Consider the following 24,895-nt stretch of genomic DNA (forward strand, 5'->3'; position numbering starts at 1 on the left):
GTTTCCAAGATATGGCTTCTATTTTCTGATTCAATCATGAAAATAAAACAACTGAGAGTTATAAGAAACCCTAGATGAGAGACTTAACAAATTCCAAATTTACAGTCAAAGTGAAGGAGAATAGATAGCTAAAAGATCAGGAAGAAAATCTGAGTATAGGGTGCCATGAAAGCCCTACCTAAACATACATCCACATTAGGGGTTAAGAGATGGAACAAACGCCATACAACATCATCATGTTAAAGCTATTAACATGAAAGGGAAAGAAAAAGAAGAAAGAATATAAAGTAGGAGAAGATACCTGTGAGCTCAAGAGAATTAAGAACTATAGACTACATAATTTATTTTATTTTTTTAATTTCTTAACCATGAAAGGGTCTTTATATTGTGAAAAATACCCAAGTGTTATACTTGTATGACTGTATGGGAATCATCATTAAATAAGCTATGCTGTGCTGCTGTTAGAAACATTTTATGTAATAAATACAGATGTGGATTAAAGATACATAGCTGGGCAAATGGTGTTAATGGCAACAAACATATTTTTCAACATGCCTTTCTGAGTTCTTAGAAATTATTTTGAGAAATAATGAGAATCTTCTAAAATGAAACAAAATGTTGATTGTACTTATAATTATCATTTTTTATGCTTTTCTGAGTTGTTCAAGTTGATTATTATAGCTTTTACCAAAATTAATGAATCATGAAAAGTTACATATTACATATATAATAAAAGAAACTTTATTTCTCTGGGCATATATATACATATATTTAATTTAAATTTTATAATTTAGATTCAGTATGAATTGCAATAAATGGATCCTCAGCAGAGTTACTAATTGAAAAATAAGCATTACCATCACAAGAAACATTGATTTCAATTCCTGTACAATTGTCACCAATTTTATCTCCAGAAATAACATCACAATATGTACCAGGAGGAAGACCAGTTTGCAAAGTTGCAGATAACGCCCTGTAAAAATGAAATTTAAGATTTAACTTGAATTCTCCACAAGTAAAATCAAGATTAGAGACTGTCTCTAAAATAGTTTAACTGTGTGCTATAGAACTCTAAGCAGTCAATTTCGCAATTAAAATAAAATTCAAACACAAAGACCTCTTCAGTGGATGTAAATAGTTTTATCAGAGCCAACAAAATTCTTATAGAGGACTTCAGAGTTTCTTAGTCAATAATAAATTTTATAGAAAAAAAAAAAGTTTGAAGAGTATCAGTGAAGATTTGAGTGACTTATGTCCCTTAGAGAAAATTATTACCTTTGGTAAACACAAATATTTTTAATTTGCCTTTGTCTGAACTTAAGAATATACTTATTACTTTCAAGAATTTAAATTTGATTATTTCTTCAAAAATTTTTTAAGAAGTTAAAATAAATTGAGGTTGCAGATAAAAATAATCTCACATTTCTATGAAGAAGTATACAGTTTCAAAATATAAAGATGTCTCATAAACTTGTTTCTCCCATCTACAAAAGACAGACATACAAAAGACAGACATCAAAGGACTAGCAATGAATTCTTGGGGAAGATAAGTATATACTTTATTTATTTTTTTGTCAGTGAAATATATGTCGGCCTAGAGTGGGCTAAGAAGAATGGAAGCTGGCCTTGGATTAAGACATTGCAACTGCCTGCAAAGAGGTCTTCTGAGCTATAGTTCTATAAGGGAAACAGTATGCTGGAGGTAGAGAATTATAAGTATCATAAATGAAAATCAGTATGAGATGTCTCAGACAAAAACTCAAAAATCTCCTGAGGTGATTAAATGACCTATATATGTATTATATGTATTCATTATATATATGCTTTAAAAAGTATTTGTCACAAAGAGACAGGAAAGTGAAAAAGAAGACCAAAAAAACCAGATAGTAGAGTAGGTGAAAAAAAGTTATAGAAAAAGATATTTCAGACTAGAGGGAACATTTTCCCATTATTGATTTAAAATCCCTAGAAGACATTCTTCTAGAAATTTCACAAAGTTTTTATTAACTATGCTGTGTACTTTATATGAGGGGCATATACATGTGCATCATATCTACCAAAGATATGCAAGAGTGCACAAAAAATAACTCCATTTAGAAAAGAAAGTACATATAAACAGAGCTCAAAAGAATAAGAGTCATCATCATCATTTTTCTTCTGGCCTTTTCTGATCATTATGTTTTCTTAATCTGCCATCTAAAGAATTTTTCAGAGATGAAAAAAGCAAATGAGCAGGAAAAGAATAAACCAAGAATATTAGCATAAAATATCATTTTTAACTGATATTTACTTACCAGTCATCATTGTTGAAAACAATGAATCCTTTGTTTCCTCTTCCAAAAGCTACTTGGTTACTACCATTATCCCACCAGTTTGTAAAAGGTTGTCCATCAACCACATTACGGAATATAACCATGTTCCTAAAAAAAAAAGAGCATGTGAAATAATGATGACTGCTTCAATAGTTTAAAACAAAATGTTAAGAAAGTTTATTATTAGAGGATATGTCTAAATAAGTATTCCTACCTTATTTGACGCCATCGATGTTCACAGACCCAGCCATTGCCACAAGTAGTATCCGGATTAATAGTAACTTCTTTAATTACTCCATTATTATTTGGTGGCCCGACCCAATCATTAACATCCTCAATTAGCAAAAAAAAAAAAATCAATTTTAAAAGCTCAATTTTTTTTTAATTGGAGGAAAACTGCTTTACAATGTTGTGTTGGCTTCCGCTGCTTAAAAATATGAATCAGCCACAAGTATACACATGCCTCCTCCCTCCTGAATGCCCTACCCTCCAATACCACCCTTCCACATTGTCACAGAGCAGTAGGTTGAGCTCCCTTAATAATACAGCAACTTCCCACTAGCTATCTATTTTACATATGGTGATGTATGTTTCAATGTTACTCTCAATTTTCCATCCCTCCTTCCCCTGCAGTGTCCACAAGTCTCTTCTCTATGTCTAAGTCTCTTCCTACCCTGCAAATAGGTTCAAACATACCATTTTTCTAGATTCCACATATATGCATTAATATATCTATTTTTCTCTGACTTACTTCACTGTATATAACAGGCTCTAGGTTCATCCATCTCAGTTTAACTCACTCAAATTCATTCCTTTTTATGTCTGAGCAATATTCTATTGGGTATATGTACCACAACTTTATCCATTCATCTGTCACTGGACATCTAGGTTGCTTCCATGTCCTGTCTATTGTAAATAGGGTTGCTATGAACATTGGGGTACATGTGTATTTTTTAATAATGGTTTTCTCAGGGTATATGCCCAGTAGTGGGATTGCTGGGTCATATGATAATTTTATTCCTAATTTTTAAAGAAATCTCTATACTGTTCTCCATAGTTACTGTATCAATTTACATTCCTACCAACAGTGCAAGCAGGTTCCCTTTTCTCCACATCCTCTCCTGCATTCAATTATAGATCTTTTGGTGATGGCCATTCTGACTGATGTGAGGTGATACCTCATTGTAGTTTTGATTTGCATTTCTTTAATAATAAGTGATGTTGAGCATCTTTTCATGTGTTTACTGGCCATCTGTATGTGTTCTCTAGAGAAATGTCTGTTTAGGTCTTATGTCCCCCCCATCTTTTTTTATTGAGTTATTTGTTCTGATATTGAGCTTCATGAGCTGCTTATGTATTTTAGGGATTAATCCTCTGTCAGTTGCTTCATTTGCTATTATTTTCTCCCATTCTGATAGCTGTCTTTTCATCTTGCTTATAGTTTCCTTTGCTGTGCAAAAGCTTTTAAGTTTGATTAGGTGCCATTTTTTAATTTTTGTTTTTATTTCCATTACTCTAGGAGGTGGGTCAAAGAGGATCTTGCTGTGATTTATGTCAGTGTTCTGCCTATGTTTTCCTCCAAGAGTTTTATAGTTTCTGGCCTTACATTTAGGTCTTTAATCCATTTTGGGTTTATTTTTGAATGGTGTTAGGAAGTGGTCTAATTTCGTTCTTTTACATGTAGTTATCCAGTTTTCCCAGCACCATTTATTGATAAAAGCTTACATTTTTAACATTACATGTGTCCTTATTTTTACCATCTGAGCCACTCATTTAGTACACCGAACCCAATCTGTCCTATTTGTGTCTTTGTAGTGTCTTCATTTACTATCCAACTTGCTCAGTATTTTTACTGAATTTCTCTTATCCCTAACTTTTCATTCTCTAGTGCCGTATTTCAAACAAGGGAATGATTTTTTTTAACCCTCTCATTATCTTTCCAAGGAATTACAATGACTTTTCAATATCACTATTGGAAGTGAGTATAATGTCATTGAAATGGCAAGGACTTTATTGTTAGAAAAAGCAAGATTTAAATTCTTATTCTTAGGTTCTATTACTAAGAATAAGTAACAGGTTCTGTTACTACTAACAAGGAAAACTTAGTTAATACACATAACTTCTGTGCCTCACTTTCCTCTTCTATAAAATGAAGATATGACTTAGTTTCTATAAAAATTGAAAAAGATATGTAAAAATGCTTTACAGATGATAATTGCTAAATACATATTATTTTATTTCATTCTCCTTTTTTCAATAAATATATTAATCAAAATATAACAATATCCTTTACTAAATTGACCAAATTTCTGACTGGTACTTTCAAAGATAATCTAATAGGAAAAGACAGATTATGTCAAGGAAGGTTATCAATATCTGTCTTAAATCATATGGTATGATGAATGACGGATAAAACTAAGAGTTGTTAGCATGCAGAAGTCTTGAAAAAGCCTTGCCAATGTTATGGAGAAAGGAAAATGAACATATGCCATGACTCCTGACATGAGAAATAAAAAAAAGACTAATTGTACTGGAAATTATAAGTTGGGTCAATATAAAGGAACACCTAAATATTAAGGCTGTTAAGAATAGAATGAGTTGCTGTAAAAAGTAGTAGTGGACTTCTAAACTTGAAAAGGACCTACTAGAAATTAGAGAAATATCTATCTGAAGATAGATATTCCCCTTGAGGTATGAAGTTGCTGTATGATGCTACATTTGAAATCTCCAGTTTGAAAAGTAAACTTCACTAAATTTCCAAATACCTTAATATACATTTTACTCACTGTATCCTTATTTTTAAGGGGTATTTTTTTTTGTAGGCCGGTTGGCTGAGAGTGTATATTTGTTATACTTTGAAACAACCTACATACTCTGTCAACAGAGATCATTCATTTTTGATTTTTAAATATCCACTGCATTGTTAAAAGAGCACTATATCAGATTTACACTTAATAAATATTTGATAAACTAGTGAATGTAATACCATCATGAGAAATTAAACCAAAATTAATTATTTTTGTTTGAGAAAAAGATATTTTGGACAGCACCAAAACTCACTTTTCCATCCTCAAAATGTCTTGGCCAATGGTAGCTTGACATTACTCGTGTAAATCCATAGGGATGAGCGAGCATAAATCCAACTCCCATTTTGTACAGTCTAAAAGGCATAAAATTATAACATTATAGAAGAAAATAATATTTTTAACATCATTAAAATGTAGGTTTAAAAATGGAGAACTTTGTTTCTTACCTAGCATCCCAGAATGTAAGAATAGATGCTCCCCCAGCTCCATGCCCTCGCTGATTGTCATGGTTATCAACAAAGACAAGTGCCCTGTCAGAAGGCATGAAACCCCAGCCTTCTCCCCAGTTCCTATTAAAAAACAAATCTTAAAAACACATATATGCATTCTTTTACAATGACTTTAGAATAACCTAAATGTGTATTCCTTTCACTATAGCACCCTGTAATGAAATGCTCTAATTAAACAATTATTCTCAAGGCTTTTAAAATATAATATATATAGATATATTGGGTTGCATTTGGTTTTTGCCATTAGATGGCTCTAGTAGTGCTTAGTTATCTTTCAACTGAAACAACTTAGTTAGATTGTGTTGTGACAGCTGTCATAGCAGTATGCATTTAAAAAAAAAAATATCAAAATTGGTGAGTTTTTGTTAGCCATTTTAATATTAATGATGCAGAGAAAAAGCATTTTTGGCATACCATGCTTCATTACAGTCATGTCCGACTCTTAGAGGCCCCATGGACTATACAGACCAGGGAATTCTCTAGGCCAGAATACTGGAGTGGGTAGCCTTTCCCTTCTCCAGGGGATCTTCCCAACACAGTGATAGAACCCAGGTCTCCCACATTGCAGGCAGATTCTTAACCAGCTGAGTCACAAGGGAAGCCCAAGAATACTGGAGTGGGTAGCCTATCCCTTCTCCAGCAGATCTTCCCAATCCAGAAATCGAATTGGGGTCCCCTGCATTGCAGGTGGATTCTTTACCAACTGAGCTATCAGGGAAGCCCACTATTTCAAGAAACATTTAAATGCAACTGAAATGCAAAAGGAGAAGGCAGTGGCACCCCACTCCAGTACTCGTGCCTGAAAAATCCCATGGGCAGAGGAGCCTGGTGGGCTGCAGTCCATGGGGTCGCTAAGAGTGGGACATGACTGAGCGACTTCACTTTGACTTTTCACTTTCATGCATTGGAGAAGGAAATGGCAACCCATTCCAGTGTTCTTGCCTGGAGAATCCCAGGGACAGAGGAGCCTGGTGGGCTGCCATCTCTGGGGTCACACAGAGTCGAACACAACTAAAGTGATGCAGCAGCAGCAGAAATGCAAAAAACGATTTGAGCAGGTTATGGAGAAGGCACTTTTACTGATTGAATGTGTCAAAAGTGCAAATTTTTGTGAAGTTTTACAAAGTTTCTTTTTTTTTTTTTCAAGATTTAATGTACATTTATTCTTAACATGTGGAACATATAAAGATTTTATACTGAATAAATGATATTCATTAAGCCAGAGGAAAAGGAGGAATTTATATCGTTTTTTTTTTTTTTTTAAACTACATTATCTTCATGTTTGAGATTCCACACTAGATGATGTTCCATGGTCTAGTAGACCAGATGAAGTTTATAGTAATCAAATTGAGACACTTTTGAGAGCAATCAATGTTATACCACACATGTGATAGCCAACACATTCAAAATACCCAAATCAGGAAGTGAAAATCATTTGTACCAGCGTGGTTAGGTTAATCGCTTTGATATTTGGGTTCCACATCGTTAAGTGGGGAAAAAAACTTCTTGATTATATTTCTGCATGCAGTTCTCTAATTAGACATAAATAAAAAATTCCATTTTAAAAACAAAACTGCCAGAAAGAAAAACACCAATACAGTATACTAACGCATATATACGGAATTTAGAAAGATGGTAACGACAACCCTGTATGCAAGACAGCAAAAGAGACACAGACGTATAGAACAGTCTTTTGGACTCTGTGGGAGAGGGAGAGGGGGATGATTTGGGAGAATGGCATTAAAACATGTATAATATCATATAAGAAATGAATCGCAAGTCCAGGTTCGATGCAGGATACAAGAAGCTTAGGGCTGGTGCACTGGGATGACCCAGAGGGATGGTATGGAGAGGGAGGTGGGAGGGGGGTTCAGGATGGGGAACACATGTACACCCATGGTGGATGCATGTTGATGTATGGCAAAACCAATAGAATATTGTAAAGTAAAAAAAAAATAAAATAATAATAATAAAATAAAATTTAATTAAAAAAAAATAAATAAAAACAAAATTGCAACAAAGAATGAAAAGTAGATACTGTATAATAGATAAAATTATGAAGTTGCCTGGCAGAAGATAGTGGAACTAAATGGTGAATATGTTGTTCAATAAAATTCTTGGTAAAAATGAAAAATGTGTCTTTTTTGATACTTAAAAACTGAAAGAACCTTAATTTTATCTAGGAATATATTCCATGCATGTATATATGTAGGAATTACTTAAATTACATTCATGTTACAGATATAAGATTTTTGTTATAAAAGATATTTTAAAATTTTCAGTATATTATAATTTAGATGGGCTTTAGAAGGACCAACATCCACTATCATACTATACAGAATGAGAAACTGGGTTTAAATAAGCCTTCAATATTATATTGTTATAATGTTAATATTTGAAATCAATTAGTTGATTAATATATGTAATTCTATAGCATGGCTTCATTGTAGGAAGCCATTCATAAATTATAGAATCATTTTAACAATAACCTGGGCTTGAAAATTATATGCAAACATTAGTCAAATCTAGTAGAGTCATGTTGAAATCTCTAGATCAAAATCACAGATTAAAATCTCTAGATTATGCTTTGGATCTCAAAAAGCACCTCTTTGTGATTGACATTCTAAATAATGATGATGATTCCTTAGCAGTTAGGGAAGTATAACACTTGTTATTAATAAATGAATCCTTGAAAGTTGTCTAAATAAAATGTATTAAGAAGAAAACTCATGCTGGGGTAATATCACAAATAAATCTGTGAAATAATTCAAAGGATAAATCATATTTCATTTACTTTAAGTAAGCCATCTTCTCTCCACTCCACTTGCGTAGAACTGTGCCTAGTTTCACACCATACTTAAATTCTGTCACATGGCCATTTCCAAAGTAATCACTGCTTGTAATTGTCTCACCACCCAGATCAATTACCTCATAGAAATGAAGAAAAAAATATCATTTAAGAAAGAATTTTAACTAATAAGTTAAAATTATATAGAAAATAGCTTTATCTATTTTTATGAAATGCCCCAAATAGTTTTCCTTATATCAAAATTCTTATTTTTCTTTGCTAAAATATATACTACAATATTAAAAGGAGCATGACAAAGTAACCTGTTGTCCTGTAAGAATGCTGTCCAAATTAGTCTTAATCATAAATGATAAAAGTAGCTCATATTTATATAGCACTTAATGCCTGGCTGACAATCTTTCTCAGTGTTTGATAAATATTACCTCTTTAATTCTCCAAATAATATAAAGATATAACCATTATCATTATTCTTTTTGATAAATTTTGAAAAAATTGCTCCTCAGGTTGATCAATTTACTATACATCTAAATAGTGCTCTAGCCAAGATTTAAAGTCAGATAACCTGTCTTAAGACAATTACTATATTATTATCTGTCTTCTATAATGACTTCTGGGGACATTATATGACATAGAGATTTTTGCAACCTATATAAATTATCAGAACTTGCATAAAAAACCTCTTATGATAAACATACAGTCTGAATAAAAGGAGGTTAAGGAACACTCTTCTATATAAATGATTCATCCATTAATCTACAGAAACTGTGTTTTTAATGAAATCTGCCATTTATTTTCTGATAAATTATTGATGAATACTGATGAATTATACTCTGATGAATAATAAATGGTATTATTTTATATGGACACGATCCATAGAGTTGCAAAGAGTCAGATAAGACTGAAGTGACTTAGCATACACATGTATTGACATACCTCCTGGTAAATGAAAGGTCTACTTCCTTCAGGGAACCAGCTTGTGTTTAGATTATGCAGTTTATCCAAAACTGCCTTTATGTCTCCAGGCCACATGTGCTTAGAAGCATCAATTCGGAACCCTGCTACACCAATGTCAATGAGTCGGTTTAGATATTCAGCAACTGTGGAGCGCACGTAATCTTTCGCCAATGCAAGATCAAGAAGACCAACCAGACGACAATCTCTGACCTACAGAAGTAAAACTTTGTGATTGATCCTTGGAACATCACCTCCACCTGAGAATCCATTTAATTATTTTCATTTATTCATTAATATTCATAGATATTTCTATAGTGCCTTCTTTGCACTGGTCTCTTAAGTTACTGACATCCTACTATGGACATACCTTAGAAATATTTTTCATTATAAAAATAGAGAATGTAGAAAATGCAGTGGATGACATTTTTCATTGTGAAAAATTAGATTTCAGAAAATGTTTTAAATATTGATTTGAAATTATTATTTTTAACAGTCAGACTTGGAATCTTGTTTTTCTAAACAATCTAAACTAACATTTAAAATGGAGATCAGTAAACTACATGTGGATAATAAAAAGCATAGATAGCTCATTTTTTCTAAGTACCTGATAAGCAACATCATAGCTTTTAATTTCTCCATTTCCAGTATTACATTTTTCATCATTAAAATCCCATCCAGAGTATGGGACTGCTGGGAAATCCCTAGTTCCAGGGTTGAAGTAACTTCCACAAGTACTGCTCGTTCCCGCACTCACACCACTTCCAGTCATATGATTAATTACAGCATCCACATAAATGCGAACCTGAAAGAAAAATTTCTATTTCAGTTTGGCTTACAGAGGTAGAAATTTATATTATTATTTAGAGTTTATAGCACATTGATGACACTCCAAAATATTTGTTATTTTATAACTTACCATCTTAGAAAAGCAACAGTCAAGTGTAAAAGAAAGCATTGTGAATTGAAGCCCTACATGCATTCCAGCCACTTGGTCAAATGGCTCAAGCAGTAAAAAACCTGCCTGCAATGCAGGAGATGCAGGAGACATGAGATCGATCCCTGGGTCAGAGAAGATCCCCTGGAGAAGGAAATGGTAACCCACTCCAGTATTCTTGCCTGGAAAATTCCATGGACCAAGGAGACTGGCGGGCTATAGTCCATAGGCTTGCAACGGGTCAGACATGACCGCGTAAGCGCTGAGTATGATAAATTAAATGAACCCCAAACTATGAAAAAAATGCAAAGACACTATTATTGGCAGGAGATCAGAATCAGTTGAGGAAGGAGAGATTATTGATTTTTGAAATTACATGGGTCATCCTAAAAAACAGAAGCCAGCCTCTAGTATCTATTTAGGATCAGAAGAAATAAAATTAGGTATTGTCTCTCATTATCCTCCTTATCAAAGAGAAAATAATTACATATCATCATAAAACCTGTGGGAAGGAAGACCTGGGATTATGGGTGGAGAAACAAGTCACATGAACCTATCAGTAAATATTATAAGTAGAATTTCCTATTCAAAACTGGAAAAGTATTTCCGAGGAATGTGTACAGAAAAAGGGGTTAAAACTTGCTATTTTGCTTTAAGCTTGTGGCCTTAAACTTTTCCTTCATCTTCTTTAGTGGACAAATGGCATATATACAAATAATTAAAAAAGCTGAATATTAGGTAACAACTAAATTTTATATTTTTAAAATATAAAATTAAAAAAATATAAAATTTATTTGTAGCTAAAGTATGAAGTAAAATTTCAAAATATATGAAAATTATTCTGCTTAAAAGGAACAAGAGGCAAGAGAGATAAATTATTTTTCTATATAATATGTTTAAAGAAAACTTTAATTCACTTACACCAACATTGTTACATCTAGTCACCATGTCTTTGAATTCACTTTCATTTCCTGATCTTGTACATAACTTGTAGCTAACTGGTTGGTATCTTTCCCACCAAGGTCTTGAAGGGTCAGTAATCACAGCATTTTCACTGGGTGGGGAGATCTACAAATAAAACAAGCTTAATAAGCATCAAATTATGGCTTACTTTATATCACTGAATATTTTAGAAACTAATCAATAGTCTAAAATTACTTCTGAATCTTTGTATTTGCAGCTACATTTCTTTGCAACTATTGAATATCCTGGTGAAAAAAATTATCTTAGAAATAAAACAAAGTCACCAACAATTTCAATTTTTTTTTTCCCTCAGAAAACTGTTTTACTTAGAGTACTTTAATTGTGAGGTAAAATGTTGTCCCAGCTTTCAGACACAGAGGATACTACCACTTACTCTCAGCACAGCAAAGTCTGCAACTTATACAATGAACAATACTCACCTGAACCCCTCCAAATCCTTTGGGGGCTAAGTATCGCTCACATTCAAGAGCAATATCGACCCAGCGCCACTCAAACAGATGGACAATAGATGTCCGTCCAGTTTTGGTGTGTGGGGCATACTGAGCCCAGCAGAACACAATGACTGAAAGCAACAGAAAGAACTTCATTTTGCATTGAAGTTGTCAGTGTTCTTTCCAGCAACTATCTGTATTCCTGTAAGAAGAATATTTTACAAAGTAAATGTTAACATGAATAAACACTTGGACCACAGACTCTTTATTCATAATCTGAACAGAACTATTAATAATAACATTAAACGGATGAAGAACATCCATAAAATCTCATAGGAATACCACCTAAATCAGCGGTCACCAACATTTTTGGTACCAGGGTCTTGTTTCATGGAAGACAATTTTTCCATGGCTACCAGGGGTGGGGGATGGTACAGGTGGTAATTCGAGTGTTGGGAGCAATGGGGAGTGGCAGATGAAGCCTTGTTGGCTCATAAGCTGTACACACCTCTTGCTATGAGACCCAGTTCTTAATAGGTCATGGACTGGTACTGGTACTGGTCCATGGCTGGGAGTTTGGAGAGTCGTGATCTAAATGACCTTTTATAACAATGTTTTCCTTATTGAGAGAATATTAAAATATATATAAAGTTCATAATCATGCATTACTTAGCTAGGATTAGACCTTATTTCTGAAGTCCTCTATTAATAGAAGGAAAAAACAATTGGAGTCAACTGAATTCACAGTCAAAATATTTCAAATATTCGTAACATTTCAGTTTCAAAAAATAAAACAAAACAAAAACAGACTATTCAATTCCATTCTGGTTTTACCCTCAACCAAAATTTGTAATCATTTAACTTTCTGCACCAAGATTTAAGAAACCACTTGGAAGATGAATGACCGTGAATTGAGGAAACAGAGTTTCCTTCCTCCCCTCTTCATCAAATCCTGTGCTTAATGCATTGGCTGTAGCAGTAGAGTGTGGCTTTTTTCCCCCTCTTATTTCTTATAACCGAGTATCTCTTATATATGATAAAACACTGTTAATAAATTCACATCCATTTTCCTTCTTAATATACATGAAATTCTACTAGACAGAATATAGTACTGGTGGAAAAAAGTTAATCTAGTCATTCAACAAGCATTAACTAAGTGTCTGTTTTTTTGCTAAGAACATGGATAATATTCAGGATACAATGATGAACAAGACAGACAAGATACTGCTCTCGAGCAACTTACATTATAGTGGAAAAGAAAGAAAATACATGAGTAGATAATAGTAAAACAATGTAAGATGACAATAAGAACTAGTATTAAATAACAGTGTAATAAAATAGAAAATGACTTCACCATCAGTGTATTTTAGACTGAATAGTCAGGGAAGGTACCTTTGACAAAGTGATTTTCAGGTAGAATTTGAAAGATTAGAAGAAGGCAGTTATTTTAAGATCAGAAAAAGAGTAATCTAGTTAGAAGAAAGTGCAATAGTAAAAGCCCAAAGTAGGAAAAAGCTAAGAATACTCAAATGACACTAAAAAGATAAAATAAAATAAATAAAAGTCAGTGCAACTAAAGCAGGTGGCAAAGCGGAGAGGAAAACAAGATGAGGTCAAGAGAAATAGGCCAGATCATGTAGGGCCCTATGGAATATAATGAAAGAGAAGGCCACTGAGGGTCAAATAAAGGGACCTAAAAGATTCTGATTAGCTTTTAAAAATAATTAGTGCTCTGCTGTGAAGAAAGTAGCTTATAGGAAGACAAGAATAGAGGCAAACAGATCAGTAGGCTTTTTCAGTGGTCTAGGAAAGAAGTAAATGGTTTGGACTGGGGCAGTGACAGAACACATTTCACAGGTAAAAAGGCAATAGGTTTACAGATAGATTAGAGCTCAAGAATAAGGGAAAGAGAAAAACTAAAGAAGTGGGTATTTGGTGACACCATTTACTAAGATGAGGAAAAATGAAGTACTAGCTTCGTGGAGGAAATACCAAGAGCACTCTATGAATCCTAATGCTCTGCTTCAGTCCTTTCTCCAACCCACTTTGTGAATAATCTCTATATTCAAATTTTTAAAAAAATTATAATTTAGTTCAAGCTGCTGTAACAAGAATACCATAGACTGGATGGCTTATAATTAAATGTTTATTTCTCACATTCGTGGAGTCTGGGGAACCCAAGATCAAAATATCAGAAATCCAGTGTCTGGTGAAAGCTCCCTTCCATGATCACAGATGGACATTTTCTTCTTGTATCCTCACATGGTGTAGACCATTGAGAATTTTACACTTTTTTGCTTCTTACAAGGACACTAATTCTATCAGGGGAGCTTCACTCTCATGACTTTACCTTAACATAATTACTTCCCAAAGGTGTCATTGCCTAATATCATCCCACTGAGAGGTAGCGTATCAACATCTGAATTTTGTGGTGGAGTGAAACACAAACACGGTCCCTAACACCCATCCATTGCAAAACTAAAATTCTTTTATATTTTACAAGCAACTTTATTCCTTCATGACTTTCAAGTATTTTCAAGTTCCCTTCTATCACCCTTGAATACCTAGTACCTATTCTTCCTTTCAGATGCATAAAGCATCTTTATGAAGTTTATCTTGATAGTAAGGTAGGACTATTCTCTATGATAGTTTTTGAACTTATATGATATTAATAAGTGATATTTGATTAATTCTGTAAAAAGTAAATATTTATATGGCCATGATTCTGGAACAAATTTTCTTAAGGGTAGACTTCATAGTTAATGGTCCTTGCAAAACAAATAGCATAATCAATAAATGTTTGCAACATACAGACTCTAAAATTCAGGTATTGTGTAAGACACTGGTGTAGCTTGGGTCATGTCCACATTGATTTTTTTTAAAACAAATGAACATTATGTCAGAAATTGTATAATATAGTCTACTCTAATCATTGCAGAAACTTTGCACACATAAAGGAACTAAGGCTTAGAGAGACTGAACAAATTGTTCAGGCTCACATAATAAGTTACAAAGTTGAAATTTGATAATTGTCCTAGCACAGGTCAACATTCTATGTACTACAACAAAGTTTCTCATAGAATTTTTGAGTTGTAATGTCCAATATGGTAGCCACAAGGAACACTTCACTATTAAACCCTTGAAATACGATCCCCCTCAGTCAGTCTATCCCATCAGGAAGCTTTCATAAGCCTCTAACCTTCTCCAACAGAGGGCACACAGACTGAAAATCAAAATCACAGAAAACTAACCAATCTAGTCGCAAGGACCACAGCCTTGTCTAACTCAATGAAACTATGAGCCATGCTGTGTAGGGCCACCCAAGACAGACAGGTCATGGTGGAGAGTTCTGACAAATGTGGTCCCCGGGAGAAGGGAATGGCAAGCCACTTCAATATTCTTGCCTTGAGAACCCTGTGAACAGTATGAAAGTGCAAAAAGATAGGACACTGAAAGACGAACTCCCCAGGTAGGTAGGTACTCAATATGCCACTGGAGATCAGCGGAGATATAACTCCAGAAAGAATGAAGAGACAGAGCCAAAGCGAAAACAACATGCAGTTGTGGGTGTGACTGGTGATGGAAGTAAAGTCCGATGCTATAAACAGCAATACTGCCTAGGAACCTGGAATGTTAGGTCCACGAATCAAGGCAAATTGGAAGTGATCTATCAGGAGATGGTAAGAATGAACATCAACATTTTAGGAATCAGCAAACTAAAATGGACTGGAATGGGTGAATTTAACTCAGATAACCATTATGTCTACTACTGTGGGCAAGAATCCCTTAGAAGAAATGGAGCAGCCCTCATAGCCAACAAAAGAGTCCAAAATGCAGTACTTGATGCGGTCTCAAAAACGACAGAATGATCTCTGTTCTTTTCCAAGGCACACCATTCAATATCACAGTAATCCAAGTCTATGCCCTGACCAGTAATGATGAAAAGCTGAATTTGAAAGGTTCTATGAAGACTTACAAGACCTTCTAAAATTAACACCCCAAAAAAGATGTCCTTTTCATTATAGGGGACTGGAATGCAAAAATAGCAAGTCAAGAAACACCCAGAGTAACAGGAAAATTTGGCCTTGGAGTAAAGAATGTAGCTGGGCAAAGGCTAATAGAGTTTTGCCAAGAGAACACACTGGTCATAGCAAACACCCTCTTCCAACAACACAAGAGAAGACTCTACACATGGACATCACCAAATGGTCAACATGGAAATCAGATTGATTATACTCTTTGCAGCCAAAGATGGAGAAGCTCTATACAGTCAGCAAAAACAAGACCAGGAGCTGACTGTGGCTCAGATCATGAATTCCTTCTTGCCAAATTCAGACTTAAATTGAAGAAAGTAGGGAAACAGTGGAAGTCAGAAATAGATTTAAGGGACTAGATCTGATAGACAGAGTGCCTGATGAACTGTGGACAAAGGTTCATGACATTGTACGGCAGACAGGGAGCAAGACCATCCCCAAGAAAAGGAAATGCAAAAAAGCAAAGTGGCTGTCTGAGGAGGCCTTACAAACAGCTGTGAAAAGAGAAGTGAAAAGCAAAGAAGAAGAGGAAAGATATATCCATTTGAATGCAGGGTTCCAAAGAATAGCAAGGAGAGATAAGAAGCCTTCTTCAGCAATCATTGTAAAGGAATAGAGGAAAACAATAGAAAGGCAAAGACCAGAGATCTTTTCAAGAATATTAGAGATACCAAGGGAACATTTAGAGAAGGCAATAGCAACCCACTCCAGTACTTTTGCCTGGAAAGTCCCATGGACAGAGGAGCCTGGTAGGCTGCAGTCCATGGGGTTGCTAGGAGTCGGACATGACTGAGCGACTTCATTTTCTCTTTTCACTTTCATGCATTGGAGAAGGAAATGGAAACCCACTCCAGTGTTCTTGCCTGGAGAACCCCAGGGACAGGGGAGCCTGGTAGGCTGCCATCTATGGGGTCGCATAGAGTTGGACACGACTGAAGCGACTTAGCAGCAGCAGCAAGGGAACATTTCATGCAAAGATGGGCTTGATAAAGGACAGAAATGGCATGGACCTAACAGAAGCAGAAGATACTAAAAGGTGGCAAGAATACAAGAACTGTATAAAATAGGTCTTCATGACTCAGATAATCACGATGGTGTGATCACTGACCTAGAGCCAGACATCCTGGAATGTGAAGTCAAGTGGGCCTTAGGAAGCATCAGTGCAAACAAAGCTACTGGAGGTGACAGAATTCCAGTTGAGCTATTTCAAATCCTGAAAGATAATGCTGTTAAAGTGCTGCACTCAATATGCCAGCAAATTTGGAAAACTCAGCAGTAGCCACAGGACTGGAAAAGGTTAGTTTTCATTCCAATCCCTAAGAAAGACAATGCCAAAGAATGCTCAAACTACCACACAATTGCACTCATCTCACACGCTAGCAAAATAATGCTCAAATTTTCCAAGCCTGGCTTCAGCAATACATGAACCGTGAACTTTCAGATGTTCAAGCTGGTTTTAGAAAAGGCAGAGGAACCAGAGATCAAATTGCCAACATCCACTGGATCAGTGAGAAAGCAAGATAGTTCCAGAAAAACATCCATTTCTGCTTTATTGACTATGGCAAAGCCTTTCATTGTGTGACTCAAAACAAACTGTGGAAAATTCTGAAAGAGATGGGAATACCAGACCACCTGACCTGCCTCTTGAGAAATCTGTATGCAGGTCAGGTTAGAACTGGACATGGAACAACATACTGGTTTCAAATAGGAAAAGGAGTAGGTCAAGGCTGTATATTGTCACCCTGCTTCTTTAACTTCAATGCAGAGTACATCATGAGAAATGCTGTACTGGAAGAAGCACAATCTGGAATCAAGATTGCTCAGAGAAGTATCAATAACCTCAGGTATGCAGATGACACCACCCTTATGGCAGAAAGTGAAGAACAACTAAAGAGCCTCTTGATAAAGGTGAAAGAGGAGAGTGAAAAAGTTGGTTTAAAGCTCAACATTCAGAAAACAATGAATATGGCACTTGGTCCCATCCCTTCATGGCAAATAGATGGGTAAACAGTGGAAACAGTGGCTGACGTTATTTTTTGGGGCTCCAAAAACACTGCAGATGGTGACTGAGGCCATGAAATTAAAGGACACTTACTCCTTGGAAGCAAAGTTATGATCAACTTAGACAGCATATTAAAAAGCAGAGACATTACTTTGCCAACAAATCTCCATTAGTCAAAGCTATGGTTTTTCCAGTAGTCATGTATGGATGTGAGAGTTGGACTACAAAGAAAGTTGAGCACCGAAGAATTGATGCTTTTGAACTATGGTGTTGGAGAAGACTCTTGAGAGTCCCTTGGACTGCAAGGAGATCCAACCAGTCCATCCTAAGGTAATCAGCCCTGAATGTTCATTGGAAGGACTGATGCCGAAGCTGAAACTCCAACACTTTGGCCACCTGATGCAAGGAACTGACTCATTTGATAAGACCCTGATGCTGGGAAAGATTGAAGGCAAGAGGAGAAGGGGACAACAGAGGATGAGGGGGTTGGACGGCATCAGCAACTCAATGGACATGAGTTTGAGTAAACTCCAGGAGTTGGTGATGGATAGGGAGGCCTGGTGTGCTGCAGTCCATGGGGTTGCAAAGAATCGGACATGACTGAGTGACTGAACTGAAACAGAAACATGTTATATATGGAAAATATACTTCAGATTTTGAAGAGTTAGTATGAAAAAGAATGTAAAAAATTTATTTGTATGATGAGATACTTTGTGATACACTGGGCTGTGCTGTGCTTAGTCACTCAGTTGCGCCTGACTCTTTGCGACCTCATGGACTATAGCCCGCCAGGCTCCTCTGTCCATGGGGATTCTCCAGGCAAGAATATTGGAGTGGGTTGCCATGCCTTCCTCCAGAGGATCTTCCTAACCCGGGGATCATACCAGGTCTCCCCTATTACAGGAGGATTCTTTACCATCTGAGCAACCAGGGAAGCCCAATTAGGCTAGATAAAATTTTATTATTAACATTAAATCCCCTAGTTTCTTTTTATCTCTTTTAATATGGCTACTAAAACTTTTACATTACATATGTGGTTTTCATTATATTTCTATTGGACAGCACTGTTGTAGCACCTTTATCATATTAAGCCTGAGAAAGGACAAGTCCATGCACAAATACAAATAACAATAATAAAGTGAAATACATAATCATTATTTTAAGAGACATGTGAGTAAGTGTTCTGGGATTCCATTTATAGGAAAATCCCTTGTGACTGACAGGAATAGAGGAATGTAAAATTGCCTTGCCTTATCATACTGTTCATGGGGTTCTTAACACAAGAGCTGAAGTGGTTTGCCCAAAGAATTGATGCTTTTGAACTGTGTTGTTGTAGAAGGCTCTTGAAGTCCCTTGGGTTGCAAGGAGATCAAACCACTCAATCCTGAAAGAAGTCAGTTGTGAATATTCATTGGAAGGACTGATACTGAAGCTGAAACTCTAATACTTGGCCACTTGATGCAAAAAACTGACTCATTGGAAAAGACCCTGATGCTAGGCAAGATTGAAGGCGGTAGGAGAAGGGGATGACAGAGGATGAGATGGTTGGATGACAAAACCGACTTAATGGACATGAGTTTGAGCAAGCTCCAGGAGCTGGTGGAAGGGGAGGCCTGGTGTGCTGCAGTCCATGGGGTCACAAAGAATCAGACACAACTGAGTGACTGAACTGAACTGACTGAAAACTGCCCTGAAGAATCAGTTTTATTTTAATGAAAAGAGATAAAGTGAAATGGTTTTTAAATAAGAAAAAAATGTGTATCAATTGTAGGAATTGAGCAAGGAGAATAGCAAGTCCCTTGGACTGCAAGGAGATCCAACCAGTCCATTCTAAAGGAGATCAGCCCTGGGTGTTCTTTGGAAGGAATGATGCTAAAGCTGAAACTCCAGTACTTTGGCCACCTCATGCAAAGAGGTGACTCATTGGAAAAGACTCTGATGCTGGGAGGGATTGGGGGGCAGGAGGAAAAGGGGATGACAGAGGATGAGATGGATGGATAGCATCACTGACTCGATGGACGTGAGTTTGAGTGAACTGTGGGAGATGGTGATGGACAGGGAGGCCTGGGGTGCTGAGATTCATGGGGTTGCAAAGAGTCGGACATGACTGAGCGACTGAACTGAACTGAATATAGTTTTATAGAACACTGAATTAGAAGTGTTGGAGCAATAGGACTTAGTAAAATTATATTGAGAGTCTTGCAAAGTCAGGGAGAAGTAAGCAGACTTTCCTGAAAATTATGAGAAGCTACAGAAGGTTTTGCTTGTTTTTAAAATGGAATGTAACATGATTAGAGTTTCTGGAGTATAGCAGATGGATTGGATTGGCAGGCAAAGAGAACTGGCAGGCAAATATAGAAACTTATGCAGTAGTAAAACAGACTAGTGATGAAAAACCTGAACTAGGATTTCAGTAGTAAAATAAAAATTGGAGACTATGTACCAATAAGTGCCACCCAATGAATGACATTTGCCAGTATCCATATTTTTGTGGAATCTCTTCCTACATAGATTATGGAGTTGGTTTATAACTTGTTTTGTCCAGAGGGATATCAGCAAACAAGATACAGACACAGTCAGAAGTTTGATTGTCATCTGTACATCTCTTGAAAATCTGAGAACCATTGTGGTGCGATAACTGGGATAGAAGACCATGTGGAGAGATTTAAGTGGCCTGAGCCTTTCCAATCATGTGAGCTGACCTACCAGCTAACTGTAGTTGAACAATTGTTCCATAGCTAAATCAATAGAAGAACTACTTAGTCGACAAAGAGATATCTGAGACATAGTAAGTTATTATTGTTATTCAGCAATAATGAAATGATATAAAGGGGAGAGAGACAATAGATTTGTGTGTGTTAGTTGCTCAGTCATGTTGACTCTTTGACACCATGGACTATAGCCTGCTAGGCTCTTCTGATCATAGAATTTTCCAGGCAAAATACTGGAGTGGGTTGGCATCTCCTTCTCTGGGGGATCTTCTAACCCAGGGATCAAACCTGGGTCTCCCACATTGCAGGGAGATTCTTTACTGTCGGGGCCACCAGGGAAGCCCAACAATACATTTGGTGGAGATAATTCTACAAAAATGGTAGCTAATCAAATGTAGGGGAATAGAGAAAAGGAAGAATCAAAGAGAACTCTATGATTTAAAGGTTAGTGACTCTATGATTTAAAAGTTAGTGAGTAGAACAATGACAATACTATTATTATTCATAGTGTAATCTAGAGGCAGACTTGGTTTAGGGACCCTGAAGAGTGATTATGGGATATATTGAGTTTACTGTATTAAAAAACACTAGATATGGAGAAAGAAGAGAGATTTGGCAGTTTTCAACAAAGAAATGATAGTTTCAGAAATGACGCACAAAATATTTAACAACTGATTTAGCACAGACGCCAACCAATCAAAACAAATGCCATTATAAGCAACTAGCATGTATAGGCCAATGCACTCTGGTGGGATTATCAGACCTGGAGAGCTAGACTCTTGAAAGTTGACAAGATACCAATACGGATGTTGAATCCAGTGTTATAGCTTTGCAGTCTATATGACGGGTCAGCTAGGAGGGAACATATAAAGTTGCCTTCAAAGTAGGGAGAGGAGTTTAATTACCAAATAAATGTTTTCAATAACAAGAAAGGAAGGAAAATTTGCAAAGAGGACAAGAAACTAATTGAATATAGATGAATATTAGAAACAGAATAGCAAAGACTGAGTAGAGAGTGGATGACATAGCACTGATGGTGATAAAGAGTTGAGAGAGAAAAAGAGCATCATTTGAACTTCACACTTGACTCAAGGTTTCAAATATTAAAATGTAATGGTTAAGAATGAGACTTTAGGAGTTACACAAAATATAGTTTAAATCCTGACCTTGATGTTTATCAGCTGTGTGACCCTAAAATTTATCTATAAACTAGAAAAAAGCAACATGTACTGCATAGAGCTGTTATGATGATTAAACTGATCAATACATGTAAAGTTGTTATACCAGTGCATGGATACAGTAAAAGCTCAATGTATCAATATTTCATTGCTGTAATGTTATTATTATATTGTTATTTTTACTTCTGATGCTATTCAACTGCTAGAAACTCATGCTCTCATCCTACTTTCACTTTTCATCTTAAATATTGTCTTTCCATTCCACTCTTCCCAAATTCTCAAGTATTTCCTACATCTCAGAGTATTTTCATATCCCCCCAGAGGAACAGATGGTGATAAGAAGAAACTAGGAATGTTTTTCACTTGTAATTTTTCCCCATTTTCTTTTCTTTTTCTTTCTTTCCAGCTCTCTCTTTTTAAACCTCTTTAGAGGTTCTGGCAGACTACAAATTAGTTTTGTGAAAACTTCTCATCATTGCCTCATCAGTTATCTCTGAACTGTCCTTTAAACAACAAGCGTTTTTCACAAAGCATATAAAAATATTATTAGAATAAAGGATAACCTGCAGACACAATTTGGGGGATTTTATTAGTATTAGAGCATAGGTGGAGATATGAAAACATATAATAACTTTTACCAAGGATCAGCCATTGTCATATGTTTTCTCATGTAATCTTAATTTTCATCTAAGTTAAAGAGTTATAAACTTCAGAGCAGAGACATTAAAACAGATATTTATATCTTGAAAAGTAAATACTGCAAATTCTTGACATCTTTGGCATTAATAATAAAACAGAAAAATAAGAACTTGAAGTAGTTTTTATATCTACTTCTATTGTTATTATAGTCTACTTGCTATTATAGTCTTTCTAAAGTGGTTCTACTCAGAGAAGCTATTCACAGTAATACTAGTATCAGTGCTCTGTTGCCCACACCTCATATTTTCTGGGTTGTTCTAAAAAGTGGAAATTTATTTTTATTTTAAAACTCTAATAGTTACTATAATTTACCAAATGACATGTCTTAGGAATTCCTAAAAAACATTAAATAGGATCTTTGATAATATTTTAACAAAGCAATATTCTTTAGGGAGCATTTATATTTGAAGTTTCAATAAAACATACCTAATGTTAAGAAGAAAAAAAGTTCTGTTTACTTAGACTTATCTACAAGGTTTATTCTCAGGATAAGTCACATGTAAACATTAGAGAAATGAAGGTAAAGACAATCAAATTTACATACCACACTTATAAAATGAGAGAAACATTTTGAGCCACGGCCCAGATGCATTTCAACACAGAGTACATTTTGTGCTGCTGGATACTGAAACTTGAGTTGTCAACAAGTTTAAAATAGATTGTGAACTCTGAACGTATCAAAGCATATGACAGAAATCACTCATTTTGAGAAAAAAATGGAAGAACTATATGACACTCAAAACCATTTTAATAACTTACCACATCAACTTCCCTAAGTCAGTGGTCTCCCAAATCCATAGTTCAGTCTTTCCAATTATAAAACAACAAAATCACACAGTTCTGGTTTAGTTTTCTTTTCAGTTAGGAAAAAAAAAATCTGAATTCAGGATTTTATAGATTTCCTATACTCTTCTTTTCAAGAGGTGCTCTTACAATCCTGCTCAAAGTCTCCAAATCTAATTTGTACAAAAAGTATACTCTGAGCTCCACATGACACCAGATTTGGCCACTCTCCCTCCTGCTTCCTGAGCAAACTGTTGACTTCCCTCCCCCAGCTCAGTTTGCTCCCCTGCCTCCTCTTCTAATGACACCACGCCTTTTCAGTTGCTTACTTTCTATTTGTTTTCCTTTCTCATTCTCAATATCCTCTCCCAATCTCAATCAGTCTTTTTTTCCCCTGATCCATTTATATAAATCTATGGTGGGGTACTTTTTGTTAAAATAACCTTAAAGACACAGATTAGAGTATAATTGTGTCAAATTAGTTAAGTGTAAGTAGACTATAAACAAAATCTCTAAACTGGAAATCTAATTTTGAATCCAAGCTTTGCCATTTACTATGTGAAGCTTAGAGAAAACATTAAAATCTGTAGATTGCATTTAGGTCTTCATCTGAAAAATGAGAATACTAGTACTGTTGATAAATATGATAAAATTTCAAAAAATTACAACTACCGATGTGCATCAAGTATTACTATGTGCCTTTTCCATGTATTATCACTTTGACTCCTCACAGATATATAAATTCAGGATAGAATTATGATTATACTCAGTCTTTAAAGAAGAAACCTGAGAAACTAAGAAATGGAATAATGCAGTTTGTCCATGATTATATTTTAGTAAATGTTGACACTGAAATTAAAAACCAAGTGATCTATTAATAACACTGCAGTGAGTTTTTATCACAATTCAGTCTTTTTAATCTCCCTCACTGGGTGGTTCTAAAAAATCAAACAAAAAATTATATGTGACAATATCTTAAAATATGGAAATTTCTGTTTAGTTAATATTAATATGTTCAGAAGATTATAGAAATAGTAAGAGTTATTCCAAAATTTCCTATTTTTTCTTTCATTCTAAATAAAAATTAATACTTCTGTTAGTTTTTATTTCTGGTATTATACGTTGCTTATAAATATTCAGTGCTCCTCCCTGCAGGTGAAATATACACCCCTGTCCTATTGAATTCAGGTGTGCTCATGTGATTTGCTTTGGCAATGAAATGCAAACAGAAGTAACGTTTTACTTTGAGGCTTCTATGATTATAAAACGTGTCAAGATGATTTTCTGTGACAGATTATAAAGTGACTAATATGAAGAATCCCCTTGTTAATCTGAGATGAACATGAGAGAAAAACTTTGTTACTGTAAGGCACTGAGAATTTTTAGTTGTTACTACAGCATAACCTATTCTCTCCTGAGTGATACAACCACTGCTGCTGCTGCTGCTGCTAAGTCGCTTCAGTCCTGTCCGACTCTGTGCGACCCCATAGATGGCAGCCCACCAGGCTCCCCTGTCCCTGGGATTCTCCAGGCAAGAACACTGGAGTGGGTTGCCATTTCCTCCTCCAATGCATGAAAGTGAAAAGTGAAAGTTAAGTCGCTCAGTCATGTCTGACTCGTAGCGACCCCGTGGACTGCAGCCTACCAGGCTCCTCCGTCCATGGGATTTTCCAGGCTAGAGTATTGGAGTGGGGTGCCATTGCCTTCTCCCAATACAACCACTAAATTCCCTTAAGATCTTTGATTTA

At 35.5% G+C, this 24,895-nt stretch overlaps 1 protein-coding gene across 2 annotated transcripts; it reads right to left on the bottom strand.

The window, feature by feature from the left end:
* Positions 1 to 718: 718 nt before the first annotated feature.
* LOC133244205 (alpha-amylase 2B-like) lies at positions 719 to 23,543 on the bottom strand. 2 transcript variants are annotated; one of them, XM_061411025.1, is made up of 11 exons: positions 23,124 to 23,543; positions 11,729 to 11,942; positions 11,247 to 11,393; positions 9,996 to 10,193; positions 9,371 to 9,601; positions 8,423 to 8,556; positions 5,566 to 5,688; positions 5,373 to 5,472; positions 2,527 to 2,645; positions 2,295 to 2,420; positions 719 to 973 (listed from the first exon to the last, which is right to left on the bottom strand). In XM_061411025.1, exons 2-11 carry the CDS (start codon positions 11,894 to 11,896, stop codon positions 784 to 786), a joined length of 1,536 nt encoding a protein of 511 aa, XP_061267009.1. In that variant the 5' UTR covers positions 11,897 to 11,942; positions 23,124 to 23,543; the 3' UTR covers positions 719 to 783. The 2 variants fall into 2 exon arrangements, with proteins under 2 accessions (XP_061267009.1, XP_061267010.1); XM_061411026.1 differs by lacking the exon at positions 23,124 to 23,543 and adding an exon at positions 19,027 to 19,113.
* Between the last annotated feature and the right edge of the window lie 1,352 nt (positions 23,544 to 24,895).

The sequence above is a fragment of the Bos javanicus genome, chromosome 3 (assembly GCF_032452875.1).
Source record: "Bos javanicus breed banteng chromosome 3, ARS-OSU_banteng_1.0, whole genome shotgun sequence".
NCBI lineage: Eukaryota > Metazoa > Chordata > Mammalia > Artiodactyla > Bovidae > Bos > Bos javanicus.